Source organism: Gracilinanus agilis, chromosome 3, assembly GCF_016433145.1.
Source record: "Gracilinanus agilis isolate LMUSP501 chromosome 3, AgileGrace, whole genome shotgun sequence".
NCBI lineage: Eukaryota > Metazoa > Chordata > Mammalia > Didelphimorphia > Didelphidae > Gracilinanus > Gracilinanus agilis.
In genome coordinates this window covers 116610638-116633681 of record NC_058132.1, presented here as the reverse complement: position 1 = coordinate 116633681, position 23044 = coordinate 116610638, and the positions used below count along the sequence as shown (strand labels likewise).

General features: G+C 38.2%; 2 protein-coding genes across 2 annotated transcripts in view; both read right to left on the bottom strand.

Annotated features, from left to right (window-relative positions):
• Window positions 1-2313: 2313 nt before the first annotated feature.
• LRRC63 (leucine rich repeat containing 63) overlaps window positions 2314-23044 on the bottom strand; it is a 59378-nt gene continuing 38647 nt past the window's right edge. Inside the window, exons 7-9 of the mRNA XM_044668940.1 lie at window positions 17202-17285; window positions 12959-13198; window positions 2314-2491 (exon numbers count right to left, since the gene is read on the bottom strand). Coding sequence (XP_044524875.1) covers window positions 2314-2491; window positions 12959-13198; window positions 17202-17285 — 502 coding nt within the window. The remainder of the gene's footprint in view (window positions 2492-12958; window positions 13199-17201; window positions 17286-23044) is intronic.
• On the bottom strand, window positions 3491-4338 carry LOC123239085 (40S ribosomal protein SA-like; the record flags this gene model as incomplete). Its single annotated transcript, XM_044666353.1, is given in 2 exon segments — window positions 3491-4155; window positions 4158-4338. Coding segments are annotated over 2 exon segments (846 nt in total), but the record flags the coding sequence as incomplete, so codon positions are not given.

Here is a 23044-nt window from a genome sequence, read left to right as displayed (position 1 = left end):
ACAAATTGGGAAAAAATCTTTATAACGAAAAACTCTGACAGGGGTCTAATTACTCAAATATACAAGGAGTTAAATCAATTGTATAAAAAATCAAGCCATTCCCCAATTGATAAATGGGCAAGAGACATGAATAGGCAATTTTCAGGTAAAGAAATCAAAAGTATCAGTAAGCACATGAGAAAGTGTTCTAAATCTCTAATAATTAGAGAAATGCAAACCAAAATAAGTCTGAGGTATCACCTCACACCTAGCAGATTGGCTAAAATGAAAGAAGGGGAGAGTAATGAATGCTGGAGGGGATGTGGCCAAATTGGGACATTAATGCATTGCTGGTGGAGTTGTGAACTGATACAACCATTCTGGCTGGCAATTTGGAATCATGCTCAAAGGGCTATAAAAGAATGCCTGCCCTTTGATCCAGCCATACCATCGTTGGGTTTGTACCCCAAAGAGATCATAGATAAATAGACTTGTACGAAAATATTTATAGCTGTGCTTTTTGTGGTGGCAAAGAACTAGAAAAGGATGGTATGTCCTTCAATTGGGGAATGGCTGAACAAACTGTGGTATATGCTGGTGATGGAATACTATTGTGCTAAAAGGAATAATAAACTAGAGGAGTTCCAGGTGAACTGAAAAGACCTCCAGGAACTGATGCAGAGTGAAAGGAGCAGAGCCAGAAGAACATTGTACACAGAGACTGATATACTGTGGTAAAATCGAATGTAATGGACTTCTGTACCAGCAGCAATACAATGACCCAGGACAGTTCTGAGGGATTTATGGTAAAGATGCTACCCACATTCAGAGGAAGGACTGCAGGAGAGGAAACATATAAGAAAAACAAATGCTTGAACACATGTGCTGAGGAGGACATGATTGGCGATGTGGACTTGAAACTACCACACCAATGAAACTAACAACAATTTGGAAATAGGTCTTGATCAAGGACACATGACAAAACCAGTGGAAATGTGCGTTGGCCATGGGTGGGGGGAATGAGGGGGGTGAAGGGGAAAGTAGGAGCATGAATCATGTAACCATGTTAAAAATGAATATTAATAAATGTTTAAAAAATTAAAAAAAAACTCCAGTGGTTTCCTTTTTGCTTCCAGGAGCAAATACAAAATATTTTGTTTAGCATTCAAAGCCCTTCCTCACTTACCTCCTCCTTCCTTTTCATTCTTCTTACCCTTCTCACCACAAACTCTTGGATCTGGTGGCACTGGCCTCCTGGCTGTTCCACAAATAAATCCCTCCAGCTCTCAGCTCTGAGCATTTTCTCTGGCAGTCTTCCATACCTGGAACACAACTGTTTACCTCTCTGACTTCCTATTAGTCCCAACAACAATCCTACTTTCTACAAGAAGCCTTCCCCAATCCCTCCTAATTCCAGTGCCTTCTTCCTTCCATTAATTATCTCCTATTTATTCTGTATATAGGTTGCTTTGTACATGTTAGTTTGCATATTGTCTTCCCCTTTAGAGTCTGAGCTCCTTGAGGGCAGAGATTGTCTTTACCCTATTTTTGTATCCTCAATGCTTAAAATAGTACTAGGACACTTGGCAATCACACCTTCATGGGCAGGATTTTCCACCTTTAACAAAGAGAGCAAAGGCTGATGGCCTTAATGACAGGGAATTCCCCTCCTACAGTGTTCCTTGGAATCATTAGCTGTTGACCAAGACTCTTGGGTGTGATGCTCTTGCCACAGTGGAAGGAAGTTCCTTTCTTCTTATAGTTAAAGATAAACTCTCTATCAATCAAGGCCCTGAGGAAGCAGAACAGAAGAGGCTATTGCCACGCTTCTGTGTTTAGTATGCAAACAGCACTGGACAGATCCATTTTTTTTTAAGATATTCTACTGCAATAATTAAACATGATGAGGTGTCATATATTCAGAGGCTGAAACTATAACAAGCATAAATCACACTTCACTTTCATATACTTGTTTCTTAACTTAGAACCAAGTTTTGAGTAAAAAGATTAGATGCAGAAAATGTTTATTGTTAGAGGCTGCAATACATTTTTCTTATTATGCAGAGCACATAATGAAAACAAATTGTCCTTGTCCTTTATTTTCCAGCAACCCTTACAAATTCTTCCTTGGGAAATAACCAGTGATTCCTATTTATCATAAACTTGTGTACAACTCCTAGATTACAGACGATTCAGGTGAATAGGTCCATATTTTGAAGCTACAGTAACTGCACCAAAGTTAGATCCTTGAAGAGATATTATGAAGACCTGTAGATTGCAAAATTTCCTGATTTCTGCAGAACTTCTGTCTTCTTAATGAAGTCATAACCTCAATTATTCTGACGCATTAGGATCTGTGGTACTTGAACTATGCTTTATAGAATTATAGCATTTTACAGAGCAGACACAATACAAGATGGGAACAAGTGGAACATTAAAAATATCAACAGGTTGAATGACACGAAGTCCTTTGCCATACATGGGACCCTTGCAGCATTCACAAACTTTAGAGCTGAAATAGAGAAATCAAATTAGTAAATCACTTGATATTTATCAAATGTTTACTACACAGGATGTCCTTAAGCACCATAGACAATGCAAAAAAAAATGAAATATATGGTCCCTGACTTCAGTGATTTTATAATGTAGTTGAAAAGATAAAAAGATAATGATAAACTGCATTTCTAAATTGCTTTAAGGCTTGCAAAGTACTTTACAGATACTTCATTTGATTCTTATGACAATCCTGGGAAATACAGACTACTATTATCCTCTGAGGAAACTGAGGTAGACAGAGATTGTGGCTTGCCCAAGATGACACAGCTAGTAAGTGTTTGAGGCTGGATTTGAATTCAGGTCTTCCTAACTTCAGTTAGGAAGTTCTATAAACTGGGCCACCTAGGTGCATGTGAATACAGAACAGAGTTAAAATTAAATATCAGTTTAAAAGAGCAATACAGGAGAAGTCACAAAGCAGTTCACAATTAGTTTCTAATTAAGTGGTATCCACAATAAGCATTTCACATTTAGGAAACCAAATCACTGAATACAGTACATCATAGTCATTCTATGGGCTTCTGGTTACTAAAATTCACTTAATATTTCTCTCTATTACTGCCAAAGATGCCACATTTCAGGCCATTGATCCTTCCTGGGGTAGGTATAATGGTACAATATGTAAGGATAAACAAGCAGAGTTGATATGGACAGTTCAAGGGAAGGTATAACAGGAAATATAGAAAGCTGGATGGGCAGAAGGAGAAATAGTGGTAGTACCAATTGATGAAAAGTCTCAAAGCATACAATTCATTAGAGGAATTTAGATTTGATATAAATAAATGGATAATTATTATAGATTTCTACACAGATGAGAGACAAGGAGAAAATTGAATGTTGTCTCTTAAAGGGTCCTTACAACTCTTAGGTTTTGTTTTGTTTTGTTTTTAAGAAACCAATGTTTATTTTTCAGTCATAATTTTTTGAACACTATTAAGAGCATCTGGGATAAAACTTAGAACCACTCTGTGGTAGTTCCTACCCACTCAGTAGCCTGAGCAGTAGGAGCTGCAGAACAGTCCTCAGTAGCTGGCTGAGCTCTCCAGTCTTCAGTAGGGAACTGTTGAATGGTCACAGATGGAACCTGTACTCCCTCAGACCAATCAGCCACCTCTGGCTGAGTAGCAGTGAATTCTGGGGCAGGTGCAGTCCATTTACCCTGGAACTCCTCCTTTGTCACTGCCTTCTCAGCTGCGGCCTGCTCTTCCTTTTCAATCTCCTCTGGATCCCTGTAGAAGTAGAGATCAGGCATAACCTCCCATGGGTGCTCACGGGAGATAGTACCACGCATTTGCAGGATTTTGCGGGCCAACATCCACCACATCAGACCCACTGAGTGAGCTCCCTTATTGTTACACGGAATGGCAATGTCCACATAGCGGAGTGGGGAGTCTGTGTTGCACAAGGCAATGGTTAGACCGTTAACATACGATGCTTCGGTAAGAGGCTGGTGATCAGCCTGAGGATCAGTGACCACCAAGAGGCGAGGCTCTCTGAAAGCTGCCTGGATCTGGTTAGTGAAGGTCCCCTGTGTAAAGCATCCAGCAATAGGTGTGGTTCCAGTGGCAGCAGCAAATTTTAAAACAGCTCGCTGGCCAGTATTCCTGGATGAGATGACACATCACCTAGATTTTCAATGACAACAATGGTCTGAGCTGCCAGCAGAAGCTTTTCCCAAGTTCTCTTCAAATTGATGATGTAGATGCCATCACTCTTTCTTTTGTAGATATACTGTTCTATTTGGAAGTCCAAATTGGTGCCACCCAAATGGGTCCCTGCAGTTAGGCTTTTGATTAAAGAAGGTGATTTTTGTTAGCCATGTGGGCCAATCTCAAGTTAAATGAGTATAGAGGTAAGGAAGTTGGATGTGAGATTGATATGGGGATCCAGGCATGAATTGATTAGGTTTGAATAAAGGAATAGCTATGAGAAGGCAGAAATTAAGTTAAGTCAACAAATATTTATGAAATATGTGGGAAGGGAATTTTTCTCCCCATCATGTTGCTTTGTTTGACATCATCAATCAGTGGCCTGGAGGTCTTTTACCATTGAGATGTGCAGGTATAGACAAACCCTCAGAGAAAAAGAAGTTGAAACCAATGAGACGAGAAACTGATCCCACAGGTACTGCCCCCCACTCCCCGTGGTGTCAGCAAATTAAGGATCTGTGATTGGTCCCTGAGATGTGACATGGGAGAGCTAGTGGGTGAAGAAAACTACTTATAAGGTGAGACAACAGGAGACTGCTCTCTCTCTTCTGGCTGGAGCTTGGAACCTGAAGGAACCCATGTTGGTGGTGAGCTTCAATCCATTAGAACAGCAAATAGGGTATTAAGCTAAGCTACTCTCTACCTCTTCCCTACATTTCCCTCTTTACTATCACTACTTTGAGGTAATAAAATTATTAGAGCTACTAGCAGCCTCATAATTTAATTTTAATTATTACAATTTGGTGACCATAAAGGTTTAATGAGTACTCTCACTTTCTTCAGTTTCTTCACTTTTTACTCTTTCTAAATTATCCTTAAGTAAGCTTGTTAGTAGTTAAGTTAGATTTGACTAAAAAACGCCAAGACCCAGTAATCAGGACTGAGCAGAGTTACTACCTTGTGGCCGAGATTGTTGAGAATGGATTGAGTATTGGGGGAGGTTAACAAGCTTAGCTTTTAGCTTTCTTTCCCTCCCCACCAAATAAAGCCAGGTTTGGGGAATTAAGCTCTGACTTCCGGACCCAAATCTCTGCAGTTTCTAATCCTTTAAAGAGAGTATCTTGTTCCTGGGAGTCCATTTTTTCTTTTTTTTTTAAGGCCCTTTTGAGCCCGCAATGTGCCTTCTTAAGTGGGAGGGGGGGCATTGGGGAGAGCAACAGCAAGATTTCTAAAGCTGCTCTCTTAACCCTGAGAAGTATTTCAGGGCCTAGTAAGGGAAAAATCCCAGCAAGGGACCTTGCTCACAGCCTGCACTCTGCAGAGCACCGAGTGACTGAGGATGATGCTGGAGAGTATGGCCTACATTGTGAAAGTGCAGCTTCCTGCCTATCTAAAATGGCTCCCAGTCCCAGGGAGCATTACCGGGTTCACACGGCTTACAGTTTCAGAATGACTTCATTTAGTATCATTCCTGGGTGTACTTACACTGCTAGGATACCTTGCAGTTCGTTCATTCCTCCCCAAGAAAATAACAATAGAAAGATAGCTTGATTAATCTCAAGATTCAGAAGGAAAATTGACCTCTCCACCCCCCTTTACCATCTAAGCCTACCCAGGCTCTGCCTCACCCTGTCCACTCTTCCTCTAGCCCTACCCACCTATACTCTTGCCCTGGCCACCTTCTCTCTTGCCTTGCTCAGCTTTTTCCTGCCCAGTATCCAAACCCACTCTTTCCTCCCCCTGGCTCAACTTCTCCCTCTGCCTCCCTTGCCCCCTGCCCTTTCCCTATTGGCCCAGCCCCCACCCCTGATCCTTCTTCTCCCCACCCTTACTCTCCCGGATTGCCTCTTCCCTATTCCAGTCCCTGTTCAATCTCTCTTCACCCTGCCTCTTCCTCCCCTGCCCCAGCCTCACTCTTCCCTGCTGGATACATTTCTCCCCTTGCCCTTACCATTCCTCCCCACTTCTTCCACCCACTCTACTATAACCTAAACAACAAGCCAAGCAGCAGTAATCACAGATAATTCAAATAAAGGCCTATTCCCCCTAAGGGATGTTCCCACTTATAATAAATGAGGGAACTGAGCAAGCATTAGACATCATACACCTTACTCTTCACAAGACATTGAGAGATTCAAAGAAAAAACCCTTTTCTTTGAAGATGAGTCCATTGTAGTCATAAATAAATTTGAAAGCCTTACAGTTCTTATAATCCCACATGTCTTGATGTGGAAGATTTACTCCATGCCCTGCTAATGGAAAGAGAAAGAAATAAGATTCTTTCTCTTGTTAATCAGGCCCAGAGAGAGTGAATGATTCATTGGCCAAATGAAGATCCTAAATGGGACCCAAATTTAGAGGAAGATTACTTACAACTATGTCAGGCTATGAATGCATTACTAAAAGTAATGAGGGCTTGCTCTGACAGACTTGGTACATGGAACAAATTCAGACTTCTAAAGCAGAAAGATGATGAAAACCCCTCTCAGTTTATGGATAGGCTTGTTGAGGCAGATATGTGGACCTAGATCTTTCTAGGGAGAGAGATGTTAGAAAAATCAGGAGACGATTTGTAAAAAAAAACAGTTTTAAGGTGGTTAAAAATTATTTTATGATTAGATGTACAAACTGGGCTAATATGGATCTCAAGGAATCAAAAAGTGTCAGTTTACGTTTTTGATGGACATGAAAAGAAAGATAAAGAGAACACTGACTTACTGGAGAGATTAGAAAAAAGAATAGATGTATTAATTGAAAAAGTTGAAAAAGCAACTGCAAAACAGGGAGAGGCCATAACCCCTTTATAGGAATCCACAAAGCAACCACCAACATGTTATTTTTGTGGAAAGGTGGGTCATATAATTATGAACTATAGGAAGAAGAGTAATGAAAACAGAAATAGAAACTTGAATATTAACAATAATAGGAACTTGTATGGGAATAGTAATTCAAATGAGGCAAATCATAACACACCGAAACATCCAATATGAGGTTTGTCCTCGCTGTATTCAGTGCAGGAACTCCCCTCAGTGTGGAGAACCCTAGAGGAATAGCCGGGGATCTTTATGATGGTATGTGGTGGGGGAAGGGTTCTGGAATCAGAAGTAAAACCTTTGATTGCCCAGACCCTGATGTTTCAATGCCAGTTATCCCAATCCATCCCTGCCCTCCCCAAATAAAGAATTTTATGTGACCCTGAAGGTTGGGAACACATATTATGATTTCCTCTTAGACGCTGGAGCTTCCAGGTCAGTTTTGGTGGAGTACACCTGATTCTGAATGCAATTCTAATGGCTCTTTAAATGTAGTGAGTGTATTAGGCACACCTCTAAAGGTCCCAAAGCTTTCTCCTCAAATGGTATCTGTGGAACCCCTATCAGTAGAACATTCTTTCCTTTTAATGCCCGATTCCCCTACAAATTTGTTAGGGAAGAGATCTTTTATGCAAACTTAAAGCCATGATAACATGCTCTCCAGATGGCTCTATAATGCTAGAATTGCCTAAGAAATCCTTAAATTTGTTTCTTGTCCTTTCAGATAGTCAGGAGGTGAAGGAGCTCTCCACTTTTGAAATCCCAGCTGATATACCTGAGTTTTTCTGGGCAACATCTTCTTCAGATGTAGGCCTACTCAAATCCGCTATTCCTGTTCAGATTAAGAAAAAAGGTGGTCTACCGCTTTCCATTCCTCAGTATCCCCTATCAAAAGAGGCAATTGAGGGAATTTCATCAGCAATAGACTCATTAATTAAACAAGGAATAATTCCATGCAAATCTAAATATAGTACACCTATTCTCCCTGTAAAAAAAAAAACAAAAAACAAAGCTAGGCTCAGATGGAAAACCTGCTTACCAGTTCACATAGGATCTAACCACAGGGTTATAAATAATCATGTCATAGAAAGGCACCCTGTGGTTCTCAACCCAGTCACAATTATCTTCTCCATTCCCAGCACAGCCACATATTTTATTGTGGTGGACTTATGCTCAGCATTCTTCTCCATCCATATCCTTGAAAATTCCAGGAATATATTTGCCTTCACCTGAAATGGTTCCCAACGGTCATAGTCCAGGTTCCCACAAGGATTTTTCAATAGTCTGACCCTATTCTCATACATCTTAAACCAGGATTTAGCAAATATTTGTAAAAGGGAATTTTTAAATCTCAACTTAAGCAAGTACTTGGAGGGCTCCACCCTTTTAACTTAATCAGTCAGGAACTTTTTGATAAAAGTTTACACCCTCAGAGGATGAGAGGTAGATCCCTCAGACATTGCCATCAGGGCAGTAACAGACAAATTAAGAAACTTTGATTGCTTCCTGAGATGTGATAAACAAGCCCACAGAGAAAGAAAGTAGAAACCAGAGAGACAGGAAGTGACATAGAAAAAACTGCTTATAAAAGCCAACCAAGGGCATTCTGACTCATTCTGCTGCCTGGGGTGCTCTTGCTAAAGGAGGACTTCTGCATTGGTGTCTCTACGTTGGATTTCTTCTGAGTTGGAGGCTTCTGCTGAAAGAGGGATTATTCTGCATAGTGGTCCTGCATTGGTGGCTTGAGGAGTTTGGCCTCCGTGACTCGCTTGGGTTGAGGAGATCCTGGCCAGAGACACTGGCCTTTTGGCTCTTCTGTCTTTGGTGGGATACTCTCTTCAGTGAGTCACTTGGATCCGGACTTAGAGAATTTAGCTAGGCAATATTTTCTACCTCTTTTCTACATTTCCCCCTTTACTATTTCCCCCTTTACTCTTACCTTGCTGTAATAAAGCTACTCATAGTCTTTTGACTTAAGAGTTAATTATTATAAATGGCAACCACAATAATATTTTTTTAATTCTTATATTTGTCAAACCCATTTTAATTGTTACATATTTTTCAGAAAAGCTGTTTGATACAATTTGTATATGATCTGCTCTTGGTCGCACCAAATGCCACAGTATGCCAGGAAGATAGCAAGCATCTTCTCTTAGAGATACAAAGAAGAAGCCACAAGGTCTCAAAGGCAAAAGGTTCAGTGTTGTATCTCCAAAGTGGAATATTTAGGGTTTGTTTTAACTACTAGTGCCCACTCCATTTCCCCTAAGCACATTGAAGATATTCAGAAATTGATTGCCCCCTCCATTAAGAAACAGTTGGGGGCAGTTTTAGGAGCAACAAGTTTTGTAGACAGTGGATCCCTTGCTATGGAGAAATCACTAAACCCCTTATAGCTCTGGCAGAAAATTCAGCCACTGAACCACTTAGATTAGATGCACAATACCTGTTAGCTCTTTCAGAATTAAAACAGGCTATCCTTTCTTCCCCTGCTGTAGGAATTCCAGATTACAAAAAGCCATTTACCTTGAATGTACACAAACAGAGAGGGGTAGCTTCAGGTGTTTTAACTCAAACTTTAGGGCTGTTCAGTGTCCAGTTGGTTATTATTTGGCCCATCACCCTGTCATAGAGGCATAGCTTCCAGTTTTGTTAGCAACTAAATCTGCTGATTTAGTATTGGGGTGCCCACTAACCATAATGGGCCCACATGAAGTCAAAGCATTGCATTGTTGTTAAGACATAGAACACAGGCATTTTCAGATAAAAAATTTGCTAGGTATGAGGTAACCTTGTTGGGTAATGAAAATATTACCTTGAAACACTGTACAGTCCTTAATCCTGCCACCTTGCTTCCAGATTTATGAGTTTCAGGAGAACCATTGCACAATTGTGAATCTTTAGTGTCCATGACTAAAAAGCCTCAAGATAATTTCCTGGACACTCCTTAAGACAACCCAGACTTAGTTCTATTCACTGATGGTTCTTCTTTCATGACATATGCTACACTGGACCTGCCATAGTCACAGAATTCGCCACTGTGTGGTTAATCTCACTGCCCTCAAATATAAGTGCTCAAGGTATAGAACTGATAGCTCTATAACACATCTGTATAATTGCCATGGGTAAGAAAGCAAGAATTTATAAAGACTCTAGATATATGCCTTTGGAATATGCCATGCAGTGAGTATGCCATGGCTCCAAAGTGGGTTTTTAACCTCTGCTGGAAAGTATATTGCAAATGCAGAGATCTGTAGAGAGTCATAAACAAAATATTTTATCTGTAATTCTTATCAGATCCAGCTATAATTGATGATTATAACCAATTTATAACTTTTTTCATTATTCATAGTTTTCCTGTGTAATAAATCATGTTATTTTGAAGAGAAGGGGGAATATGTCGGGAGCTATTAAGAGAAATTAGAATCTCAAGTAGATATTTTTATCTGGACCCCATCAAAAGATCAATACAGAGTGGCAGAGCCTTGTATTGACCTTTTCTCCCTATCAGGGTTGAGAACTGGAATGGGATATCTAAGATAAAAATCTGAGATTCCTCTTTTGATTCCTTTCATAATTCTCACCTTTCTTTAAAATGCAATATAGTCATATTGAAAAAGCTTTGGGCTCTCAGTAATCCAGCAGGAGGGGGGTTAACACCATTCCCTCTGACAGAGAATGCAGCTTCCTGGTATAGCCAAGGTCGAACCCTTAGCAGATAATGAGGCTCAAAAATATTGTTTAACACCATCAAAGCTGAGAAATTCAGGGGCTTTCCAGCCAAACAAGATGTCCCAGACTTCACTTAATGATAACACATAGAGTTAATAGTTTAGCATAGGTTTTTATCTACACCTGGAGGCTTCTAAGGCTTTTGTTTTGACTATAGTAAAAATACTGCTCTCTGTAACTGTGGGAAACTTTCTTGGGCTTTTGGGAGAAGGGGATCTTTAACTTTCTATATAATAAACTGGTGACTCCATTTTACCTTGGAGCACTTTGAGCTAACAAGCCATGCTTCCGATCTGTTTCATTCTTTACATCCAACAACCACCCTAGGCCACTCAGATAAGTCTCTGGTTATAGAGCAGGATCTCTATAGAGATCATTAATGAAGTGCTTTCTGCTCTCCAGCTTCCTAAAGCTCGAGCTGTAGTTCATTGCTCTGCCCATACAGGTGGTACTGACCCTATCTCTAGAAGGAACCACCAGGCAGATACCGCAGCAAAGCTTGCTGCCTTAGAAGGATCTAAATTGATTTTAACTTTGGCAACTAGTAACGACTCAAATTTATTCCTCTCTTACAATGAACAGGAAGTGGAAAAATGGAAACAAAAGTTTAAAGCAAAACAGATCATTGGGGTATGAGTGTCATCTGAAGGAAAACTCCTACTCCCTAGAAGTTTTTATCATCAAATATGCTTATCCTTTCACAAGAATGGTCACTTTGGCACTCAGAGTATTGTAGACTATGTTAAAAAAGTATGGATAGCCCCTGGTATAACTACCATAGCCTCTAAAGTGTGTACACCCTGTCCTAGTTGCCAGGCATACAATCAACATGCTTTTCATGGCAAAGCTTTTGGTGGACGTCTTCTGGCTTACACACCTTTTGAGCATTTACAAATTGACTTTATTACTGTGCCTAAGGCTGGACATTATAAAGTTTGGGGTTATAGTTGATCAGATGACCAGATGGCCGGAAGCATTTCCTAGCACCCAGGCCACAGCAGCTTTTGTTGCTAAGATGCTTTTGAGGGAGATTATCCCTCACTTTGGCCCGCCAGCATGAATCGATTCAGACAGGGAACTCGTTTTACTGATTCTGTTTTTGGAGATCATTTCTTTTTTGGAGATTTATTTTATTCTTTTTTGGAGATCATTCCCCAGTTTCATGAACCATATCACCCCTAGAGCTCAGGCCAAGTTAAGAGAATGAACAGAGATCTTAAGAATATGATTAGAAAATTGTGCACTGAGACTCACTTAAAATGACTAGAGGTTCTTCCCTTAGGTATGTTTTATCTTTGAAGCAGGCCAAGGGAGATCTACACATCTTACTATTTGAGATGCTTTTTTGACATCTCCCATACAAGCTAAGCCTTTTTCTTTTGCATACACATCATTACTAGGAGGGTGTCTATAGAAGTGTCTATTGCTTCTTATACACAAGACTTACAGGTTAAATTGCAAGAACTCCATGAATCTGGAGTTGCAGTACAAGCAGGACATCTGGACTTCTCACTCCATGACCTACACCCAGGGGACAAGGTGTACATAAATAACTTCCAGCACAGTGGAGGAACTCAGCCTGCCTCAGAAGGTTTGTTTTAAGTTCTCTCTTTCTCTCAATAAAGTGTTGCATTTGAAACGGCTCCTGGTTTCCTGAATAGTGGCTAAAGGCAGCATATTTGAAATTTACCAGGTCCCCCCAATTTCCACTTTGGAGAGAAGCTAAGTTGGAGGAGATCATAGCTCACATAACTAGAGTTTTGCAGTATTCCAGACTCAGAAAAATGGCTCCTATAGACCACACTGTCTGCTATGTCTTCAGAGACTCAATAGAAAATTCAACCGGCAATTGTGCAATGTCTGCCAGCTATAGTTAAGTAATTTCCGGTTTATATACAGAATAAGTCATGATTCATGAAATAATGGTGGAATAGAGCTAAAGGAAGGTTTTCTTCCCTTGGCAGCACTGCACACTGTTCATCTGGGTCTAATAAGAGGACCTAATAGAATTAGTGAAACCCAACACTTTCATTTTATAGATGTAATGTAAACCCCTAAAGGTTAAGTAATTTGCCAAAGATCACATGAGTAACTTAGTGGAAGAACTAGATTGAAATATAGATCATTTGATTCCAAATGAAGTGTTATTTCCACTATATCAAATATTTTGCTTGAGAATAAAATAGAAAAATAATGGTCATCAATAAAAAGTTTCCATAGTTTGCTTACCTGACAAGTTGTTCCGTAATTCCAGGTGGGAGCTCCTTATAAACCTTCTCCAGTTGGTGGAAGGAAAAGGTCAGGAGAGCCATATCAGTGAGGGTTTGAACATCATTTTTACAACTCTCTTTCCACAACACAGGGTGTATGAAGTTATTCTCTACAATGAAGGTCTCCAGTTGAAGTTTCAAAATTCCAGGTGGCAAATAATACAGTTCATTCCCATCAACATTCAAAGTGTTAAGAGCGCTGTAGGAAGACCATCATATATTTATTTTAAATATGCAATTTATACCACTAAAGCCAAATTCTGATTGTAATCTGATTCTAGAACCATTACTACTAAGAATTCTCATTGTATTTGATGACCACTTAACATAACAAATAATAAATTTGGTGTTTTCCTTGGACTAAAATAAGAACTATAGAATTTTTATGCAAGATAAGAATTAGATTCAGAACTATATTTTTATGTGAAAAGTTTGTATGGGAGTTCAGGTGAAATATGTTCATTAATACATGGCAGGCTTTTGTATACCTCCAATTTCTAAAGAGCAAATCAATGGAATCCAGCATTATAAAAGGAGTAAATAATCGGTATTCAGGGTAAAGCATTATTTTGATTTTATACCCAAATACAAATCAACTCCTTATAATGGGTTGGAGGTAGCCCTGGGTTTCTCAAAAGTCATGAAAGGAAAAAAAAAGTCATATAAGCTTAATACCTAATTCTGAAAGGTCTTATCAAGCAGGAAAGGCTTTAAATTTGGACCTAACAATAAATTGTCTTAAGTCCAAGGACTAGCATAGCTAAGGTTCTTTTCCCTCTAAGCTGCACCAGCAGTTTTGAGTACCTAGTGGGAGAGTGCTTCTACTCTCTAGATTCAGCAGTAGATAACCTGTGGATGGTTATCTTCCTAACACTAGATTATGACCCTACCAGTTTCTATCCCCTTAACAATCAGCCAAGAGACTTAGTTCTTTAACAAAGACATTTAGTAAAATGGTGTGGCAAAAAGAGTAGTTTCCTAGCATCAAGTGCACACTTTCCCTCAAATAAACAGTCTTTGAAAAGAAGAGTATGGACTTCAAATACAAAGACAGTGAGGCACTTGTATATGGAGTACATTTGGCCAAGACAAATCACAACTCCAAAACTGTATAGCCTCCAGACAATCATGAAGTTCACTGGGTGACATGATGTCAGTGATGGATGAGTTGGCCCCCCCACAGAGCACAGCATCTCAGCTGGACTTGGTTCCTATAGGATATGATGTTCTAGCTAGAAGGGTCAGTTCACTGCAGAACTGGCTCAGAAAGGTGTCTCAGCTGCTACTCTGCCTCCTCAGTGGACTCAGATACTACTAGGCTGGGCAGGATGAGCTTCTGGGGTAGGACAAACAGATCCCTCCCTGATGGTCTGAGCCAGGCAGGACACCCTGATGCTGGACAATAGTCTGGATGGTGTCAGGAAGAGCAGTCTTCCATTGAGCAGTTGCTGCCAGATTTTTGGGCAGGTTTTGCTGTCGTTGGGTTGCCTATGGGCTTTTCTCAGGGCATAGCATCTCTGGATCCTGTGTAAGTGGAAATTTTGTAACCTTTAGACTTCATCTACCAGAATTCTTCCCTCACCCCAAAATTCCCTTTTCCTTTCTGTTTAGGTACATCTTTTATATGATCGTATATGAGTTTTGAGTAATGCCTCTCGCACTCTCTTCCAAGTGAGTTGCTTGAGTGAGTGCTCTCCCTGTTTTTCTAGTCTTTTTAGTTTCCTTTTGATTCAAGTTAAATATTAATAAATTGTATTAAATATCATACTTGGAGTATTGGATATTAATTTTAACATCTATAATCCATTGATCTTGTGGGTGACAATCTTGTCTGGTAGTCCTGTGCTCTTTTTCAGCTGGAGTGTTACAATGATCTTTTTATCTACAGCAGTGATCTAATTTAGCCCAAGCCTGGAAGAGGCCTCTCCTTGACATTTCCAGGGTATTAGCTCTTAGGTAGGTCACTTCAAGGAAAGACATAGGAAATATCTGACCAATTTTGCTTAGTTGTCCTTCCTGGTTCAATAAGGCATTATATGTTGCCTTAGAGCTGTGATGGTGAACCTATGGCATGCATGCCATTGATCTCTCTGTGGGCATATATAGGCCCCTGGTTCAACCCCTCTCTTTGGCCCTGCCTCCAAACCCAGGGAGAGGTGGGGCCCTTATTCAGTCAGGGGGTGAGGCATACAGTTGGGGGCAGGACATGACATGCAATGGGGGGGGGCAAGCATTGGCAGGCAGTCTGGGGAGAATGGGAGACATGGCATGGGTCCCTAAAAAGTCCAAAAGGGTTCTCCATCACTGCCTCAGAGTGATCAATCCCAATTTAGTCACACAGTTTTCATACTCTATTGGGATATTATATACAGGTGAATGGTTAAGTATAAAGTTGAGAATATCATCTGTGGGCTAGAAGTACTATCTGGTTGACTTCTTAATATGCAACTGAATTATTCACTACTAAATATTCACTATTAAATGCGTCCACATCCACTCAAAACCAGAGCTTATAAGCTCCCACTTCTATGTTTACTTTTTTTTATCATAAATATTGTATCCTCAGCCAGAGGACACAGTTACTTCAAAGCATTTAAGAAGTTAGCATAGTGAGAAGAATAGTAACAAAACATCTTTCCCCTAAACTTTGGGCACTCCCACAAATACCCACACCATAAGTGGGAAGAATGGACACAAATAAAGAGCACTCGCAAAGGGGCATACATGTTGGGAACATGTATGGTCAGAATACATGTGTGAATGGACAACTCAAATGCCCAATCCTGTAGGTCTTCTGATGTCTAATGGTGAAATCACTGCTTCTTCCTGGCCTGAGTCTAGGCATCATCATTTGCCTCTTGTTGTCCTTTGGGCTCCTCCACTATCCACTGGAAATATCTTCCTACTGCTCTTGTGGACTTTGTTGGATAAGGCTTTATCTCACTGGTTTTTTGGCCTTTATCTCTACAGGGCTACTTCCTAATCACCAGCAGTCCACTAAGGGATCGTGACTAAAAGCTTTTTCCTGATATGTACAGTTGGACAACTGTTTAGTCACAGCAAGGCTATATCCACTTCTTTAAAAAGTGAGGCAAAAGTTCCCTCACATGAAGATTAAACTATTTCTTCATGATTTCTATGACTAGAGTAGAAATCACAGTCTTTTGTCACAAACAACTATCTAATGTAGGGTTAGAGACTCTTAATATCTTATCTCACTTAGTATACAAATAAATTTGAGCCAGAACCATAAGTGAGAAAAGGCTATTGCTCTTTACCCATGTAGGCTATATTCTTCTCTTTTTTCAGGTAAATCTGTCAGTAGCAAAACTCCATAGCTTTGATGCCATATTTTAATCAGGAAAATACTTCATTGTCTCTCTAAAAATAAAATTAATTAAAACATTTAAGGAATAAGCTCTCAAGTTCAGTCAAATCACGATACCCTGGCCTCATCAACATAAAGGTCCTTTCCTTATACTTGTTTATACTGCAGCAATTGCTTCTGAAATTCCTTTTCCCCTGGTTAAAAGAGAATTGGCATTACTAATTTTCTTTAGGGGAAAAAAAACTCACTTATTTTGATTTTCTTGCACACAAAACCACTTTTTCGTCTTTTTTGGAAGCAAATAGAAAAGCATCTGGGAGAATTATGCATAGAGAAAATGTAAAAATCAAATCAGATTAGCCTGATTTAGCTTAATGCATTAGACACCAAGAAACTTAAAAAAAAAGGTACATTAAAACCAACTATGTCTCTTTTATATATTCTTGCACTTTTACTTACAGCCTGTTATTCTTAGGTTCCTCTATCTCAAGATAGCATCCTTTGAAATAAGTGCCTGTTATTAGTATTTAAATATGGGGAAAAAGGAAACTGGATATTGTTAAGTAGTCACTAAGATTCCTTTTCAAATAGTTTTGGAAAATCTTGTCTTCTTTTATTCTGGTGCTTAACACAGTGCCTGGTACACAGAAGGTACTTTATAAATGTTTATTGATTGATTACTATACCAGAGAGAAATTACAATTTATATTCTTCCTGAATTAATTCTTTATGGATTCTATTTTTACTTGCTATTAAATTATGGCTTAAATATATTATAGGAATTAGATTCTCCCCCAAAGAATAATTCTATGTTGTGACTAAACATATGTTTAAAATATATGAACCTTATTTGCATTTATTGCTTTTTAAATACCTGAGAGACTCGATTTCATTTGGAATAAAAGTAATTTCATTGTAGGAAACATCCAGGAACTCAAGTTCATACAACAAAAACAACCTTAAAAAGAGAGAAAACTAGGATGCTATAAAAAATAATTACATGGTGGTCACTTAGTGAAAATTAAAAGAATATTAGGAATTTCATTAATTTGATCACTTTATGCTGATTGCATTCAAAACTAATAAAGAGTAATTTTAATCCAATTATACTTTTAACAAAACTTACTTTTACAGTTTCTAACCAAATTGCCTGGGCAACTAGGTGGTACAGTGGATAGAGTGCTAGGCCTGGAATCAGGAAAACATGAATTCAAATGTGACTTCAGATGCTAGCTGTGTGACCTTGGATAAGCCACTTAACTCTGACTCAGTTTCCTCATCTGTTAAATTAGTTGGAGAAGGAAATGGCAAACCATTTCAATATCTTTGCCAAGAAAATCCCAAATGGAATCCTGAAAAGTCAGACATGATCAAAACAACTGAACAACAAATATATTGCCTTAATGCCAAATATTAAGTGTCTTTCCATTAAGGCCTGATATACTGTAAAGAGTCAAACGTTACATTATCCTAGCAGGCAAACACATCTCACTTAAGGTGAAACTAGAATACATTCAATCATATCTGGATCTATCTGTACAAATTGCATCATACAAAATATCAATTTTTCCAAGCATCATTTACAGCTGGCACTCCCCACTTTAGGACCTGCTCCCTTCAGTTAGTCTACTGTCGAAGAATTAATGTGGCAATCTTACATTCTCATTTCCCTTTGTTAGGGTCCATAAAATATTTATTTTCCTCATATAACTACTAAAATATATCCTCCTAATGGTTCTTCAAGGGTAGAATTTTGGTATACTATCCTCAAATTTTCCATGTTGCAAATTTATTACTAATTTCCATATGATAAAAAAATAACCACATAATATTTTTTATATCCTTTAAAAAAAAAACAACACCCTTATCTTCTGTCTTACTGTGTATTGGTTCCAAGGCAGAAGAAGAGTAGTAAGGCCTCGGCAATGGGGGTTAAGTGACTTGCCCAGGATCACACAGCCAGGAAGTGCCTGTGATCAGATTTGGACCCAGGACTTCCCATCTCTGGGCCTGGTTCACAATCCACTAAAGCCACCCAGCTGCCCCATCTCATATCCTTTTTATCTCAGCAAGATCAGAAAACCTCCTTCAAATCTCTCTTTTCCAAAACTCCAAACTCTACTTTCAAACCCTCTATTCACACTATTAAGGCAAAGAGACTTCAAATTTCTTTAGCTCTCTACCCATTCTCCTCATCTCTATTGGCTTCAATGTTCTCCCTTCCTTTCTTTATATATGCCTCCAGTGGACTTTGATTAAAGTCCTTCATAACAGTATTTGTCCTATTTTCTTCACATTCTGATCTGACCTTCTCTTGTTTTCTTCTGTTTGCTTAAGTCCTCTAGTCTTTATTTCCCAATCACATCTTAGACTCTCTGGAGAACTAATCTTCATTATTCAAATTAAAATTCTCTATGAATTTTTCCTTTACAATTTAGCACAAGTTTCTATTTCACAATAGCCATCAATTGCAATACTGTTGCCTTTGAGGTTCTTACAAATATATGGTCTATTCTAAGATGTTTTAGTGACTTAAATTCTAGTTTACTAAGTTCTGTTATAACATTACATTTCAGTCACAAAGTTTAGTCTCTAATTAGTTTATGATTCCTTAAATTCCTACAAACTGAGGGAAAAGTCTGCAGGAATTTATGGTTTTATAAACTATAGAGACTAACTGAACTATAGGTTCTCTATTGTGAATTTCTAAGTTTGAATGTTTTTATAAATGAGGGAATATGTTAATGAGAATTAACAATAATATTAAGGAGTATATTAATTAATATAATAATAATATAATAAATGAGGGGGGTACTATTCTGTAGAACTTATTTTAGGGAAAAATTAGAAAAAAACCTTTGTGAAACTTGTATGAAAACATCAAGACCTTTGACCACTCTTTCCCTGGAGAGTGACAGATTTGTTATTTTAGTGCAAGGGAGGAAGGTGATTTGACTGATTAGAGAAAAGAAAAAAAATGGTTTGCAGTTTAAATTTAGAAACTGCCTAGTATTAATTCTTCTCTTGATTGAAAGAGAGAAGCTTAGGGAGCAACTTTGAAAAAAAAGTAAAATTTAATTTGGAAGAACTGATAAAGTTTACATCAGAAAATTGCTGTTAAGTTTTTCCTTCTTATCTCCCAGTGAAAGTTTGATCAAAAATCTATGAGAGTAAATCCCTACCTACTTGATATTATAGATAATAGGAGCTAGGAGAGCTGTTTAGAAACATCAGCCCTTTTTTCTGATTTTTCCCTACAGAATGGTTTCCTAAGAATACTATAGCAAGGCAGCTAGGTGGTTCACAGGTTAGAGAGGCAGGCCTGGAAACAGGAAGTCTTAGGTCCAAATTTGGCCTCAGATACTTCCTAGTCATGTGACACTGGGCAAGTCACTAAGTCACTTAACCCCAATAGCCTAGCCCTCACTGCTCTTTTGTCTTCGGACCAATTCTAAGATAAGGGTCAAATTTTTTTTTTTTACATTATGCTTCTATTGAGACTCTCTTAGGACTCTATTCTTATTCATCATCTTCTGAATGGGAGGCTTTCCCTGTTCCCAAGCCAATAAAAACTTCCTTAAAGGGAGGTGGTATCCTTTGGCTTACTAAAGCCAATACCTGTGGCAACCAGGGACCACTCACCTCAAAGGAGGTACATTGTGGATGTGGTTTGGGAAGATGTGGAGGTCCAGGGATGGCTGGTACTTTGCTGAGGAAATCCATCAGTAGAAAATCTTACCAGAGTGCCTTTATAGTGTTCCTTCAGCAAAGGTCCAGTCGCTACATGGAGACTGGAAGTCTCTGTCCCTTTAGGATTGCCAAGACTGTTAAAATGGAATAAAAACATCAAGCAGTTACCTCCAAACAACAATTTTTCTAGCAATGTATGCAGTTGTAGAAATAAATTATATTGGGAGCAGCTAGGTAGTTCAGTAGCTAGGTTCAAATCTGGCCTCAGACACTTCCCAGCTGTGTGACCCTGGGCAAGTCACTTAACCCCCATTGCCTAGCCCTTACCACCCTTCTGCCTTGGAACCAATACACAGTATTGATTCTAAGGTAGAAGGTAAGGGTTTTAAAAAAAGAAAGAAAGAAAGAAAGGAAGGAAGGAAGGAAGGAAGGAAGGAAGGAAGGAAGGAAGGAAGGAAGGAAGGAAGGAAGGAATTATATACAAAGTTCTTGAGAGCCAAGAACCCTGAACCTTGGCTATAATACCCTTCAGTTATTATAGGCTGAAGGTAATGAAAAAGAAAAATGTAGGGATAGAATCACCTTATTTCTTATTGTTTGCCTTTCCCTCAAATCAGATAATGGGGAGGATGAGAGTATTTTTACAATATCCCAGAAATCAGATGACAAGAAGTTAAAACTTAACTTCACATAATGGTGGATAAGGGGAAAATGGAACTATTAATGCTTTTTTCTTTGTTTCTGTTTTTAATATAACAGGGGAGAATTATGCCCCCAGATGTTAGGAAGAATGTTTTTGTGTTTATTCTTGCTTTAAAGTAAATATTCCTTTGTAAAAGCTAATTAAAATTTAAATGATTAAATGAAACTAGGGTACAAGGGGAATCTAAATACCACTTGATGGAGGATAGAGTCAATAGCTGAGTCTAGACATCTCCAGAAACATTTAAGGTTCCTGGGAAGGGGCACAATGTAACCTACCTGGCCTTTAGGCAGTATGGGCTAAGATATTAACTGTTACATTTATTTTTCAATTGGTACTCCCTTTTTGTAGAATGTCTATGTTATGAAGTAAAGGCATGAACATTTAGTGTGTAGAGTTAGTGTTGTTCGCGTATTATTATTCCACTAAAAATCATGCATTTTAAAAAGAATTTCATGGAGAAAACTGCAGACTGTTAGAAACAAGAACCATTATCACTAGGAAGGCATGGAAAGCTGTGTGACTATATTTGTTACAATGGCTGGATTCCAAGAAGGCTACTACTTACTGGATACTGTCTATTGGAAGAGTAAAAGCCACAAAGAGAATTAAAACCTCAGAAAATTGTCAAACTTGCCTTATTCTACTTCCTTGTCCTACAAATGTCTTTAACAGTTTACATTTAACATCAAATTATTTATTTCTCTAAAGATTTATCAAATTATTTTAAAGTCATACAATATTAATTTTTTAAAATCAAATATCTCATTTTTGCATCATTAAGTTTATATTTAAGGCCCCAGTTTAAATTGAAATGTTTAAGTAAAAAAGAAGTTTGACAAAGACTATGAATTATTTGGTTTCACTTATATTAATGAGTAAGAGGGGAAACAAAAATCCTAATATTTTCTGCAAGGAGAAATTATTGCAAATAGAAGTACAGAGCCACCAAAATGGAGAAATCACCTCATATCTAGAGAATAAAGTCCTTTTCAAGTGAAGAAGTATCAGTTAGAAAATATTGGAATACAGCCAAAACTTGGTTTGTCATTTCAAAAGGAAAAAAAAACCCAAAAAACTTTTTCTCGAAGCATCTTATATGGTTGTTCATATAATTTAATTATTAGAGATTTTAATAAAACCATGTGCACCAGAAATGGTCATGCTGATCTGTGGCCTAGAAGAGAAAAATAAAATAAAACTGGGAGAAGTTCCATTATCATGCAGTGTGATTCATTGAAGAATAGTTGGTATTTGTTGTTATATTTTGGATCAGTCATTATGCTATCCACACTGCCATTCCCCTTCAACAGAACAACTGGATTAAACTGCAAACATCTTTCAATGTAGCCAGCTCCTTGTTTTTGTTCCCTTTGTGAATACTGATGCCATCAAAGAAGAAATCTTATTGTGGGAGTCTCTTTTGGAAACCACTAAGGCCATTGATGTATTGGAAAAATTGTACCCTTCCTCCCCCACCAAAAAACAACAACAAAAAAAACTAACAAAACTTTGAGTTAAAAGAAAAGTGTTATTCTTTTTTACACAGACAGAACTCCTGTGATTCTTGGTAATGTATCTGGTTTTGGTACTTGTTTGTAAAAGAAGCTTCTCATGTCATTGTCCCTCATTGCTTTTTATACAAATATGCTCTGGTAACAAGACGCTTCAAACAACCCTGACAAGATAGCCATACAAATCATCAACTTTATCAGAAGCAGATCTATGAACTGTTTTATTTTTAGGTCTCATTAAGAAATAAGAGCAGGCTATATAAAGTGATTCTCTACTGCATAGAAGTTCACTGTCTTTCTAGAAACGGACAAGTTTTGAAGTGTTTATTTGAACTAAGAGTAAAAGGTTCACTTCTGAATAAAAAAGAAAACCCATTCTTACAGCACTTTGAAAGGAAGGATTTTGCCCATTGGTTGGCTTACCTGGAAGACATCTTTAATTCTATGTCTGAGTTATCTTTCAATTCAAGGTATTGGCATCATTGTTATGGATGTTACTGAAAAATGGTAAGATTTCAGGATAAGATGCTGATATGGAAGTAGAAAATAGAAGTTTATATCCTTGTAAACTTTCAAATTCTGAGGGGAGAGCTTTACTAAGATGGAATTGAGAAACAAAATCCTGTCATTTTTTTCCTAGTAAATACCTGTAAACACTTCAGAATGCTTTCAAAGTTATTTCTATCATTATTGTATTGGAATTGAATAATACATTCACATTCTTTTTAAAAACATTTTTTGATGTAAATCTTATCAAAAACATTGACCTATTCAAAGATAAACACTTTAAGACTTATTTTTGTGTTACTG